Source organism: Carcharhinus amblyrhynchos, chromosome 31 (assembly GCF_965287045.1).
Source record: "Carcharhinus amblyrhynchos chromosome 31, sCarAmb.v2.hapA, whole genome shotgun sequence".
In the NCBI taxonomy this organism is placed as follows: domain Eukaryota; kingdom Metazoa; phylum Chordata; class Chondrichthyes; order Carcharhiniformes; family Carcharhinidae; genus Carcharhinus; species Carcharhinus amblyrhynchos.
Window position 1 is genome coordinate 12,467,602 of NC_137354.1, and position 14,567 is coordinate 12,482,168.

Consider the following 14,567-nt stretch of genomic DNA (forward strand, 5'->3'; position numbering starts at 1 on the left):
GTCTGACAGTCTGGTGGTGGGGACATGTCAAAATCCCTGGCGGTGCACAAAAGGCTCACTGGCTTAAGTCTCCATTTATCCACAAAGCTCTGCCTGCTTTCTGCAGTTATGGAATCAATAATTCTGTAGCGTTTTCCAAACCATTGGGACCCTGGAGTTGATGGATAAGGCTGTTGGGGGTAACTTTGTCATATAGCCAGCAGCTTTCCCTCAAGGAGCTAGCTCCTGCAATTCACTACAGATCTCAGAACTATTGGATTCCAGCATCCTATCTTTCTTCCATTTGGTTATGAAGAAGAGTGATTGATGCACTGGCATGATTGACCACAAGCCAGGTACAAAATCCTCATGAGACAAGATCCCTCTCGAGCAGATGTTAAAAGAGCAGTGGATCGGAGGGAGATGCAAAATGAGCATTACTAATTATTATCACAACTGAATTCCTCTCATCTGGCTCCTACCCTATTTCACAATAGGGCCTGGATAAAGTTTCTTGGCTTTTCTGGAAATGGTGCTTCACACTTAAGGTACCAAAATACGTTCAAAATGACGAAAAAATAAAATCCGAAAGTATCAGCTAGCCTTTAATATTCATTTCATTATACTCATCACTTGAGCCTTTTCTGCTCTACCAAGGGAAGCAGTGGATACAGGAGCTTAAAGCCTGAAAACCCAGATGTTACTTATACACTCAACAGGAACAAATGTTCAAGGAAATGGTTATGGGAACCATCATTTCCCTAAAAGATGTTTCCATGTGATTGCAGATGCTTTTGTAAGATTATATTTTTTTTACACCCTTAACAATGGAGGCGATTTACGTTGAATATTTTCCAAATTATTAATTATCTACTGGGAACTCATCTAATGACCAGATTACTTCAGATGTGCTTTCACCTTCTAATCTAAGTTACACAGTTTCACACAACTTAATGTTGCTTAATGTTCTGTTAAATTGTAAAAAAAAAATTATTGGATTCTATGCATATCTAATTACTCCTCTTTTAAAGCCCAAGAGATTTGAATTAATAAAAAGATGAAATGTTTTCGTTCCAATTTAATTGACCGCTGGTGCTGCTATCCCACTCCTCAATAATTCATTTCTACCACTTTGAAAGCTCATTTCTGGGCCTCACTACAGATATTAAGCTTTAATGACCATTTCCTTTTTTGTTATCCTAAATTTGTCTCCTCCCTTCCAACCCCAGCAGTGCCTCTACCACTATCCAAGTCTTGTATGTTTAAAATTCAGAGCATTTGATTCTTCTTGGGATATGATTGGAATTCTGTGACCACATATTTGTAGAAACAAATTTGAAATTTCAGCAGCTTAAATTCAATGTTATTCGCTTTCTACTTTAAATTAGTCGCCCAAGTAAAACAATAGTTTGTCCCCAGCTGGGGAATTGTGTCCAACTCTTGGTGCCAAACTTTAGGAAGAATGTGAAGGCTTTGGGGAGGGTGCAGAGGAGATTTACTTGCGTGGTTCCAAGAATGGGATAATACAGTTGAGTGATTAGACGGGAGAAGAATTGTCCTTAGGGCAGAGGAGGCTAAGAGATAATTTAATAAGGGTGTTTAAAATCATGAAGGGGTTTTGATGGAGTAAATAAGAAGAAACGCTTTCCAGTAGCTGAAGGATTGATAATCAAAGGACATGGATTCAAGGTGATTGGCAGAAGTGACCTGAGGGGAAATTTCTTTGTGTAGTGGATGGTTAGGTTTTGAGTGCAATGCTTAATGGGTGGTGTAAGAAGATTCAACAGTAGCCCTCAAAGGAAATTGGGTAAATATTTGAAGGAGAAAAGTTGTCATGATATTGGGTAAGTGCCAGGAAGTGGAACTAACTGAATTGCTCTTTGAAAGAGCTGACACAGACTTGATGGCCCCCTTCTACACTGTATTAAACTATGATTTTTGATGACCTAGCTCTCATGTGGTCAGAATGCTGTGACTGGTCCCAGGTAGAGAGGAGAACGTCAGCCAAAGATCTTGCTTTGTTTGCTACCTAATGTTTCCTGGAGGGAAAGTGCCTGTTGAATGTTGCTTTTGGATTAAGATCAGTTATTATGACGCCATCTTGGCAAAATATCACACCAATACTTATTGAGCTTGATGATGAGCAATGGTTATTAACATGAGGTACCACAGGACATGGTGCACACCAAAAAATATATCAGCAAGATGTTGACATTGTCAGAAGTTGGGAACTGAAGAGTGGCCAAAATCAGATGCACTGCAAACCTCAATGACCCAAAACTTCCAATCTGGGTCAGAACTCCTGTTTACCACCCAGATCAGACACAAGGTTACCTACTTGCCTCCGACAATTTTTTTGGAACCATCTTCCAATGGAGGACCTTCCAAACTTACTCAGTGTAGCATTCCTACACTACAGCATGAGCTGCCAATCCGGGATACAGCGAGTTTAATGGTCCAGAGCCAGTTGCAGAAGCTACAGCGAGAAGGTAGGTGTGTAAGGTAAGTGGGTAAGTAAGTGAGTGGTACATTATGGTGAGTGTGTGAGGCAGTGGGGAAGCAGGTGTGTGGGTGAGGATGTAAAGGGTAGGTGGGTGGGTGAGGGGGGGTCGGGTGGCAGGTTAGTGGGTGAAGAGGTATGGTGGTAGGTGGCTGAAGAGTTAGCGTGTTCGGGGGATTGGGGCAGGGCAGTCAGGTGGATGATGGGAGGGAGTCATGTTGGGGAATCGGTGGGAGGTAGTTGAATTGGAAGCTAGTTGGAGCTTGGAGATGATAGTTGGGGGATCAGGCGTGAGTTAGAGAGTCAAAGAACAGTTGGAGTTCCAGTGAGGCGTCAGTGGGTGTGTCCTGGGGGGTGGGGAGGAGGGGGGGGAGTTGGTTAGGAGTAATATAGTTGCCCAAGAGTAAGAATCAGTTTTAATCCTGCTAACTTTTCCTAGGTAACTATTCAGGTAAGTAAGTCAGGAACATTCAGAAATCTCCCACTCTAACTCAAGAGTCAGAGATTATTTCAGAGGATTCCACTAGCAGGGGAATTACCCATCTGAAGTCCACACTTCCTGCGTAATTACTAAGTAATTGATGTTATGAGACTTCCGAGGCATCCTATAGTGCAGTTAAGGGGTTACCTCTGGGGTACCCCATTTGGAGGTTTCATATTCTGGATCATCAAAGCAGTTCAAAAAAATATTTTCACCAGTTTCATCCTCTTCTTTAACTGTTGCTGGAATTATACAGGAGTCTGCCATTACCTTGCCAAAATGACCATTCTCCATGGCCGAGCTCATACGGTGAATGCCAACAGTTGATCTGATGTAGGGAGACATCACTGCCAAGACAGTCCCTGGCTGAATTAATTGTGATCAGGAGCACAAAGCAGGCCTGATATCCACATCCCCAACCCAAGATTTTTGTGCCCAATTTATAGCCCCAACCACAACACCGATGATGATAAAATGAAACGGATACTTGTGCCTGTTTCACTTGAGTGATTCTGATGTTGAGTGTCCCTCCATTATTGGTAATGTTTCTGCTCCTCCTCAATCTGCTATAACTAATCACTCAGTGGAATTGAACCTAACATCTGTGGTCCATGTGGCTTCGCTAACTGAGCTGTATTCATGAATATTTTTATTTAATCAGTCAGTGCTCTTGACACCTTCTGAATTACTCTGCCCAATCTTGAGTAAGTTATGATGGCATAACCCATAAAGCCACATCAGTTAATGTGTTGTCTTATGTTAGATCAATTTCCTCGTATGATCCAGTAACTTCACTTAACGAGTGCACAGAGGTATGAGCAGTACTCACAGTTTAAATTAAAATAATTAAATAACACAGGAAAAATACTACCACCCTCTCCTCCACTTCGCAGTGTGGTTCATACTGTTGGCAAACCTCCATTCAGGCACATTGTCTAGTTAAACATGCTCCAATGCTACATTTACTTTATAACACTGTCAGGGTCTGAGGTAAATTGGTCAACACTGCTGCCTCTGTAAGAGCCACATGAAGATGGTGATTGATTTCCCCCACATTCAGATACTGCTGTACCAAAGTAGAACTGAAAACAGCTGTTCTGTCAGCCGCCATTTTACTGAATGTGTTTTCCAGGTTTCAGGACTTTACTGGAAAATGAAAGTCAGAAATACAATTGCAATCTGCAAACCAATGTGGACATGCAAACCACAGCTGTTTGTCTTTTGCTGCTGGTGCTGTGAAATCTGCCGTCCAAAACAGATGGGCAGATTGCCACAGCCAAGTCTTTAAAAGAACTCCTACTTGTAGTAGCTCTGTGACTATAAATGAAACAAATTAAACATAACAAACATACAAATGTGTACACACACAAATGATATACATATATGCACTCATGCACACACATGCTCTCTTATATAATTACAAAAGACGCTTTGGAGAAATGATCTCTTTTGTTTCACTTCATTGTTTTACCTCCTCAAAGAACATCTGCATCTCTTCATATTGTCCTTTCCACTTCACTTTCAAGCTCAGAATCTTATTTTAAATTGAAATGCTCCCATGAGATCTTAATCACATAATGTTCTTCAAACTCGCCAAGAACAGTCTGGAAGAAGCATCTGTCCTTCACTGGTGGGTTTAACCAGTGTTTTAGAAAGAGCAAAATGATGGCTGCTTTCATGGATAATTATACTCCGCATACCAGTTTCCTTGTCAACATCTGTAAAATTTAGCACTAAAAGCCAAAACTAAACAGGCAGCATAAGAAAGAAAGACGTTGCATTCATACAGCGCCTTTCAGAACCTCTGGGCTTTCCAAAGCACTTTACAACCAAGGAAGTAATTCTTGAAGTGTAGTTACTGTTGTACAAGCAATAGTGAATGCACTTTAATAAAGCATATTAGAAGATGAGGAAAAACCCTATACTTAGTGGAGATCCAAAATAAAAACAATAAACAGTTGTCATTCAGCATCTGAAAGAGAAAGGAGCTTGGAACACATATATACCATTCGCCTGCCTTTCCCTTTCAGATGATAAATGACCTGCTGGGCACTTGAGCATCTTCTGCTTGGCGTGCTCTCTGTGTGTTATATCATGGAGCTAATGGCTCACAGTCAGAACACTCAGTGACCCAACCTGTGCCAGGTAAAACTCAGAACGCTGCAGCACCTCCCATCGAGTCTCAGCACACAAATTAATTGATCGGGTTGTCGTCATAAAAATGTGAACCCGTCACCTCTCTCATTTTCTCCATCTGTCATAGTCTATTGCATCTTTGTTTTAAAATCCCACGATAATTTACTTAGCAAGTTAGAAATACCCCTGAAGTGCAGTGCCATTACCAATGACAATTAACGCAGTTAACACTTGTCAATGTTTTTCTACATTTTGCTTAGTCTATTTGTATTATTTTAGTGGAAAATTGTATTATGCAACCCACAACTGGAAACAATGACTCCACCCATCCCACTCCTCCCCACCCAAAACTACAGCCCCCTACACTCCTCTTTCTCCTTTTCACCTTGCCACCACCATTCATTCTGATACTGTGGAATTGAGGATTCCCAGAAGGCTATGTGCTGTTTATTTACCTCTTAGACAGCTTAAAATTTGTAGCAGTTACCCAGCATTTACTGTCAACAGACATTATTGACACTTCGCAATTTTTCTAGGTGACAATAAATCAAATTTGTGCTTGACCCTTATTTTATTTTCTTCCTCTGTTGAGGGTAGACACACAGGGACCAACTATCCTCCAGAGCCTCATGTAAACATGGATAGATACAACTTATTTGAGAAGGTTTTTGTGACTTGGTATGAGGTTTGTGAAGAGATTTACAGGGGTTGGTATGTGGACTGTCAGAAGGGGTTTACTGAAGTTGGTATATGGGCTGTCTGAAGGGATTTACTGGGGTTGGTATGTGGATTATGTAAAGGGGTTTACTGGGGCTGGTAGATGGACTGTGTAAAAGAGTTTACTGGGGTTGGTATGTGTACTGTGTAAAGGGGTTTACTGGGGTTGGTATGTGTACTGTGTAAAAGAGTTTACTGGGGTTGGTATGTGTACTGTGTAAAGGGGTTTACTGGGGTTGGTATGTGTACTGTGTAAAGGGGTTTACTGGGGTTGGTATGTGTACTGTGTAAAAGAGTTTACTGGGGTTGGTATGTGTACTGTGTAAAGGGGTTTACTGGGGTTGGTATGTGTACTGTGTAAAAGAGTTTACTGGGGTTGGTATGTGTACTGTGTAAAGGGGTTTACTGGGGTTGGTATGTGTACTGTGTAAAGGGGTTTACTGGGGTTGGTATGTGTACTGTGTAAAGGGGTTTACTGGGGTTGGTAGATGGACTGTGTAAAAGAGTTTACTGGGGTTGGTATGTGTACTGTGTAAAGGGGTTTACTGGGGTTGGTATGTGTACTGTGTAAAGGGGTTTACTGGGGTTGGTATGTGTACTGTGTAAAAGAGTTTACTGGGGTTGGTATGTGTACTGTGTAAAGGGGTTTACTGGGGTTGGTATGTGTACTGTGTAAAAGAGTTTACTGGGGTTGGTATGTGTACTGTGTAAAGGGGTTTACTGGGGTTGGTATGTGTACTGTGTAAAGGGGTTTACTGGGGTTGGTGTGTGTACTGTGTAAAGGGGTTTACTGGGGTTGGTAGATGGACTGTGTAAAAGAGTTTACTGGGGTTGGTATGTGTACTGTGTAAAGGGGTTTACTGGGGTTGGTATGTGGACTGTGTAAACGGATTTATTGGGGTTGGTATGTGGACTATGTAAAGGGGTTTACTGGAGTTGGCATATGAGCTCTGTGAAAGGGTTTACCAGGGCTTGGTAAATGAAGGGTTTATTGATTTGTGAATGTGATATGGGAGGTGTTTATTGGGGTTGGCATATGAAGGGTTTATTAGTTTGGTGTTTTTAAAAGCATTTATTGAGTTTGGTCTGTGGAGTGCATGAAAACATGCATTGCTTGTGTCCATGTTTTGTGAAGGTTTTTGTTGGAGTTATTGGGCATATTAAGGGGTTCATCAGACTTGATTTTAGTTCTCTTAGTGTGTCAACTTAAATGGTTATCAGCCCTAGAACAACGTGTTTTGCTAGATAAGTCACTTTCTCAACTCTGTTTTGAAATAGTGTGCATTGGGAGCTGTCTAATTGCCTCACATCCATCTATTACCTCTGCCTGTCTGGCACTAAATCTACCATGTCACCTCAATAACTCTTCAATATCCTGTTCGACTTTTATCTGACTTGACAATTGATTTCCCCTCATCAGTCTCAACACATGATAGGAGACTTTGCACAACAGTCAAACCATAATACACTAAGATTAATCTGATTACTGAGATATTCACAGATCCACACATTCTATTCTTATCACATTTCAAATACTTTCTCATAATTTCCAACGTGATCCTTTAGGGCAGGGGTTTGAACATTTTTGGGCTCTTGTTTGCTGTACAGTGACACCAAATATTGAAGGGACGCCCTGCAGCTTTGGTCTTTGGGTAACCTCTTAGCTGTGGATTGTGTGGCTGTTGCAGTTCCTTCTTGCTGTGGATTCTGAACCATACTTAAGCAGCAAGAAAAATGTTTGAGGCTTTTCCCTGTGGCACATGATTGTTTGAGAGATATCAAAACTGAGCACTAAATAGTCACTGATGTATTTGAAAGCTCACTCTTCCTGATTGGTATAACCTTTTTTTCATCTGGGTGATACGGTGACACAATGATTAGCACTGCTGTCTCACAGTGCCAGGGACCCGCGTTCGATTCCTGTTTCGGGTCACTGTCTGTACGGAGTGTGCACCTTCTCCCCATACCTGCATGGGTTTCCTCCGGGTGCTCCGGTTTCCTCCCACAGTCCAAAGATGTGCTGGTTAGGTGCATTGGCCATGCTAAATTCTCCCTCTGTGTACCTGAACGGGCGCCAGAGTGTGGTGACTCAGGGATTTTCACAGTAACTTCATTGCAGTATTAATGTAAGCCTACTTGTGACTAATAAATTAATTTTAACTTTAAATACCATTGGTGCTTTCAGAAAAAATGTTTCAAAATCTCTAAACTTTCAAAATAAGGTGAAATCGAGAGTGATTAGCTGTTCCTGTGAAAGTGGCAGAGAAAAGGCTTTTGCAGTTGAAGTCAGTGAGAGAAAACAGACCAGGATTTCGCCAGAATGCTTTGTGTGACCTCAGAATTGCCAATCATCCATATTGGGGTTTGACTAATTACGCATTTGACAAGTTGGGTGTTTGTTTATATCTTGTCCCAGTAACTTGTGGGTTTGATCAAGAGCAAAGTAAAAACTTATGTTGTACTATAGGGGCACGCTAAGGTAGAGGGGAGAGGCTTTTCAGGCCCATTTAGAAATCTTGCTGGAGTTTAACTTATAGGATGAATTTGGCATTCTCCTGTATGATGAACGCAGAATTCCAAAAGTTCATGAGCATTTCCTGCTTTTTCACAAACAGAAATCCATCACCTCCTGTCACAACACCACCATTTTGTCTCTCTGGTGAAACATTAAGACTGCATTAATGTGAGAATCTTTTGATCTTAGCTCTGGCACTGATTGTTAACCCGGTTTGCTCTCACTTTTAACAGGCATATAGTAGTGTGTGGACACATCACACTAGAGAGTGTCTCCAATTTTCTAAAGGACTTCTTGCACAAGGACAGGGATGATGTGAACGTAGAAATAGTCTTTCTGCACAAGTAAGTAAAAGCTTTGATTTACATTGGAACTGTGACGTGCCGAACTGTAGTGTGATTGACTAAAATAATTCATGTTTCAATCAAAGCAAGATGCTGAAAAAGCAAAACCCGTATGTTTGTGAATCTGTTAGTTAGTCTCGTGATAAATAAGGTAGAAAGAGAGGGATACAGATGCAAGTGTCGACTGCAGCCCTATTCCATGTTTACATGTCTTCCCATTCTTAAAAAGCCCAGTGTCTGGGCTGGAAGGCTAGTTCAAAATGGATTGGTGGTTTCATGAGTACGAACACTGCAGAATAAAGGTGGCAAGGGCAGCTGTCCCTGGCTGATGGTAGCGATAAACGCACCATCCCTGGGCTGGGGTAAAAACAAGTCCACTTAATTAGTGACCACGCTTGGAAAGTGTAATTGTGGGAGAGCAGGGATGGGTTTAAAGACACCACATGCCCTTGACTCATTGTCCTGGCTCACACTTAGTCAGGATACCTCCATGTCTCTACTCCACCCCCACCCTGGCGTCCACCCAGTGTAAGAACATAAGAAATAGGAGCAGGAGTAGGCCATCTAGCCCTTCGAGCCTGCCCCGCCATTCAATAAGATCATGGCTGATCTTTCGTGGCTCAGTTCCACTTTCCCGCCCTCTCCCCATAACCCTTAATCCCCTCTCTTATCAAAAACCCATCAACCTGCGTCTTAAAAATATTTAGCGAGGCAGCCTCCACCACTTCAACGGGCAGAGAATTCCAGAGATTCACCACCCTTTGAGTGAAGAAGTTCCTCCTCAACTCCGTTCTAAACCGCCTCCCCCTTTATCTTGAGGCTGTGCCCCCTAGTCCTACTGTCCTTTCTGAGCGGGAAGAGTCTCTCCACCTCTATCCTATCCATCCCATTCATCATCTTATACGTCTCAATGAGATCTCCCCTCATTCTTCTAAACTCTAACGAGTGCAAACCTAGTTTATTCAGCCTCTCCTCATAGCTCAACCCCCCTCAACTCTGGTATCAGCCTAGTAAACCTCCTCTGCACTCCCTCCAAGGCCAAAATATCCTTACGTAAGTGTGGCGACCAAAACGGCACACAGTACTCCAGCTGCAGGGTGGTGAGAAAATTGGGAAGACAAAGAAAACACTAATGGAGCTCTGATTTTCCGCCACTATTGTACTGGCTTGAAAAGATTGTCACCCTGAAAAATCTATAAGGTTTTAAGAGCTTGTCATCCACTGAAATGTCATTCATCTATTTCCCAACTTGGTGTCCTCAGCGTGTCATGGAACAATCTAATGATGAAAAGTAGAAGTGCTGGCAACAAACAACAGCTAAAATGAGAAAGGACAGTCAGTGTATCAGACAGGAGCTCCTATAGGAACAGTAAGCAGTGGTCAGTCAATGGCGGGATTCCCCCCACAACCGTCTCCCTGTGGCATGTTTTGTGCCTGCCATTGGCCGACAGCGAGATCTTTGGGTTTTGGTGCTGTCAGTGGGGTTTCTTATTCTATGCAGCACCGGAAAACCCACAGCGGGGATTCACTGTCGGTCAGACTGGAAGGTCCTACTGGCGGGAATGGTTGGAAAATTCCGGCCTAAAATTCCACTCCAAGATCCAGGGTGGCGTGGGGATTTGTAGCACGATGGCAATGTGAGTGGAGATCAGCTGACTTGACATCAAACTGGAGACCCTCGTGCCCAAATAGATCAGACACTGAGACTTCATCACCAAGCCATTGTTAATGTAAAGCCCTTCTAAACACTGGATCAAAGGGCTCCATTATGTGATCATAAATGTGACACAATAAATACTAAAACTCCCAGCAGGTTTGTTTTCCATCTCGGTAACCAACTCCAGTTGCGACAACATTTTGAATTCTCTGTACATCTCCAATTCTGCCTCTTGTGCACCCTCAAAGTTCTTTTCCTTGCCATCAGCACCCATTCCTTCCGTTGCCTGGGCCCTACGATCTGGAATTCGCTCCCCAGACCTCTCCATCTCACCACCTCTCCTTCCTTGGGATACAAATCTAAACCTACATCTATGAATAAGCATTAGCCCCCTGTCCTAATACTCCCTTAAGTGGCTGTGTTTGGTAATTGTTCCCATGAAATACCTGGGGATCTTGCAATATTGTAAAGGCAGAGGTTGTTGTAATGGTTGAAAAGGACACAGGGAATGTTATAGCAGCGTATGTGTGCTGGAATAAAACATCTTTTCAAATGACATCGCTGCTTCATCTCATTTTAGAAATGATGCTAAATAGATTAGCATGACTGAGCTTTGGCTGGACCACTGTGAGCTATATTATTGATAGCAGTGATGATTTGATTCATTGCCTGTGGTTTCAGTCTTCTGTTCTCTGGATTAACACATCGGCAGGGGAGCGGAGCAATTCACTTACTTCATCCCAGCAGCATCTGTAGCTGCTGATTTTCCTAAACTGTGGATGTGGATCGTAATAATATAAAATGATCCCAGGAGCTCCATCAAAGGCTACGCAAGACTAGGCAGTGAGTAAGTGAGCGATGAAAAGCAGCAAATGTCTCAGGCCAAAGCGCTCACCATCCCCCCTCTTCCCTCAACCCCACCCACTGCAGTGCATCCTGCTGAATGGACCAACCATGCTGTGGGCCAGTGATCAGTCCAGTTTGGATTAGGTAGGAGGCAGCTTGACTCAGGCACCCACGATGTAATGTTGGAACATTTATATGTGTGACTATTGACTAGGGACTGAATCTGATTCAGCTGTGATGCACCTAAATTCCTGTCTGGGTTAGCATGTTAACAATAACTATTTGGATTTGCAATACCTCTGGGTGTGAGGCACCAATGGAACCATCCATCAACCAATGCTTTTCGGTAAGAAGTTGCAGAGGGACATGGGGGATGGGGAGGGGGGCTAGCAAACCCATGAATAAACCTGATTCCGACAGGAAGACAATGCTGAATCCTACCAGGTTCTAGCAGATCTCAACTTCTGGCACAATACAAGCTCGATTACCTCAAACTAACAAAAAGAGAACATATTTAAAACAGTTAATTTCATAGAAAGGACTTGTCCTCTCAGAGCCTAATTAATTACAATTCTTTTCAACATTATTAAATAAACATGTGTCCCTCTGCATTTTGTCATGGAACCAGCAGATTGCACTCATTCAATTGTCTTTGGACCTGAATTTGAAAATGGTCAGAGTAATTAGAAATTATAATATCCCCCTTTTTCATTTATCCCCAGAGGGATATTGTAATTTCTAATTACCTGTTACTAGTTACCTGTGCCATTGCCCAGCTAAAGATTCAGCAACCTTGCAACAGGCGGGAAGCAATGAAGAAGCAGCCCAGGACTGATCTGGGGAGGAGACTTACCCCAGCCCAACCAAGGCAGACAACCTGTCATCAGAAATTGCCATCAGGGGAATCCTGACATGCAAACCTTTATCCTACGGTTTGGTGGCGCCTCTATCGTCCATTCCGAAACAGCCTCGTGCAGCATTTGGACTGTAGGCTTCAGAAAAATGCTAGTTATCTTCATCCCAAGATTCTTGATGTGTAATCCCCAGCAATCAGTTTTAGTTGGCAAGTAGAATCCCTCATGAACGTTTTAAGGAGCTGAAGGAATGTGTCAAGTGGATTGATGTGTGATGTTCCTTTTGTAAATCGTTGAGTGCACTATGTACAGACCAAAGCACCAGAGGGAGGGAAAATGAAATCGGTCCACCTTGAAAGAACATGTTCCAGTGAAGCCGGTTTTTGTTTGTCATGATTTTTTGCTTTGTAAAATCCCATCAGGTTTTATAAAGGATGCATCCTCCCTTGGCGATTGTAGGTGGGAGAACGTGGGCTGGAGTGTTGTAACCTGCTGTCCGACCAGGACTCCCTGTACTCTTTATCATTGAAAGCGCAGGAGCAGAAAACCACTCCTTGTGGGAAGGCAGTAAAACTTTGAGTTAGGTATGAGGTATCCTAGTGGGTCGGCAGAACCTAAGTTGATATGATTGAGAGGTTTTGGAAAAAGTAGGTAGGGAATAATGGCAGCGGCGTCAGTGATCAGGGAATTTTTGAAGATAATTGTCAATAAAAAACAGGGAAAATGAGAACTTGTTTTGTTATGCAGCGACTGGTTACGATTGGAGATGCTCTCTGCTTGAGAGGGTGGTGAAAAGAGACACAGTTGTACCTTTCAAAAGAGAGGTGGATGCATATTTAAAAAGATAAACATTGCAGGGCTATGGGGAAACACAAGGAATTGAGATTAGCTCATTCAGAAAGACAGTAAAGGCACAATGAGCTGTGAGCTCTGTCTATGTTGTTTGAGTGTATGCTCCTGTCAAGGCCCATTCAAATAACAAGCTTTATCTATAAAGTCTCCAGCTGCGTGGCTTATATTAAAGCTTCATTAAACCATCACCTATTCTGTGCAAGGTGAAGCTGGCAGACCCATGTTACAATGCTAGCTGCGAGTTGCAAGTGACAAAACCATTTAATCTTTGAATGTGGGCAAGTGTAACGTCGCTCCTAACACTTTGTATCTAGGACCATACATTAAACCAAATGTTGCCCTGCCCTGGGCCCAAGAAACTTGCATTTTTATAGCACCTTAACAGTTGTAAAATATCCTGAGGCATTTCGCAGACAAATTTTGACACCAAGCCACTTAAGGGGGTACTGTGACAGGTAGATAAAAGCTTGATCTAAGAGGTAGATTTTAAGAAATGTCTTAAAACTTACCTCGTCCCTAGAAGTAGAATGAGACCCTGATCTCTCAGTGTCAGAACGCTGGGGCTTAGATGAGCAGAGGTTACGTTGCCACTCAGTGTTGATATTCATCTAGAATTGCCTTGTATTAAAATATTACACATAAAATATATATACTTAAGGCTAGATTGTCAATGTTTGTATTTATCTTGCCTAAATGTTGCATGTATTTTTTGACTAACTGTTTCGATTTGTTTTTTTTACCTCCCCAGTATTTCCCCTAACCTTGAGCTCGAAGCCCTTTTTAAAAGACATTTCACTCAGGTGGAATTCTTCCAAGGTTCTGTCCTGAACCCTCACGATCTAGCCAGAGTCAAGGTAATCCTGTATCCTTTTTCTGACTCTACTGCCTTGTGTGCTATGATATGATTTTTTTATATTATAACCAGGGCAGTAAAGTTTGCTTTAACTCAGAAAAGGCTCCCCCCGCCTCCACAGTTTCTGATTTATCAGCTGCACATTTTCAAAGTCACTGTGGATGGATGTGCTTGAGATTTTTCTTGCTTTGTTTAGAAAGCTGCATCTCGTTTAGTGTAAGAAAACCTAGCCGGTGTGTAAGAGGCAGTGAAATGGAACCCAGCATCATGTACAACTGCAAACAACAGGATCGATTTTGCAGCCGCTGCCCATTGATGTCTGCTACCTGGAGTGGAAAGTCTTGAAGATGACTGCAGCCATCACTGTTCATCAAATCTGGGTGTAATTAAGGCTGCCCTGTGTTTCAACCATCTATCAACCCTCTGAGTTGCACAGATACATCCTGTCGTTGTAATGATGGGCAATGGTACAGAGTTTACAGGAGGGGCATGCCCTCTTAGATTTATTTTTCTCGCCTTTCAGCTTGAAATTAGGTTTGGAAAAAAAGAAGTAAACAAGAAAAGTAAATACATTTTCAAAATCTCTAATAACAATTTACTACCCACAGGATTGAGACTCCACAGTTTCGAGTGCAGCCTTTCTGGACTGGAGAGGTTGTGCAGAATTGCAGAAATGCAAATTTTGTCCTTAAAAGAGTCCTTACGTTGCAAGTATCAGCCCTAATATCCTCCAGGGTATTTAATTCATGCCTGCTGGGCAAATGCCACAATTTCTTGAAATTCCCAGGGAGGTTTATTTTTGTGAAACTGCACCACTCAAATTGTCCAGTAAC

General features: G+C 42.4%; 1 protein-coding gene across 11 annotated transcripts in view; it reads left to right on the plus strand.

The window, feature by feature from the left end:
• Window positions 1-14,567, plus strand: part of kcnma1a (potassium large conductance calcium-activated channel, subfamily M, alpha member 1a) — a 754,381-nt gene that overhangs the window by 554,460 nt on the left and 185,354 nt on the right. For all 11 annotated transcript variants that reach the window (XM_080215698.1, XM_080215701.1, XM_080215700.1 and 8 more), the window contains 2 exons: window positions 8,562-8,672; window positions 13,630-13,735. In XM_080215698.1, the coding sequence (XP_080071824.1) occupies window positions 8,562-8,672; window positions 13,630-13,735 (217 nt within the window). The remainder of the gene's footprint in view (window positions 1-8,561; window positions 8,673-13,629; window positions 13,736-14,567) is intronic.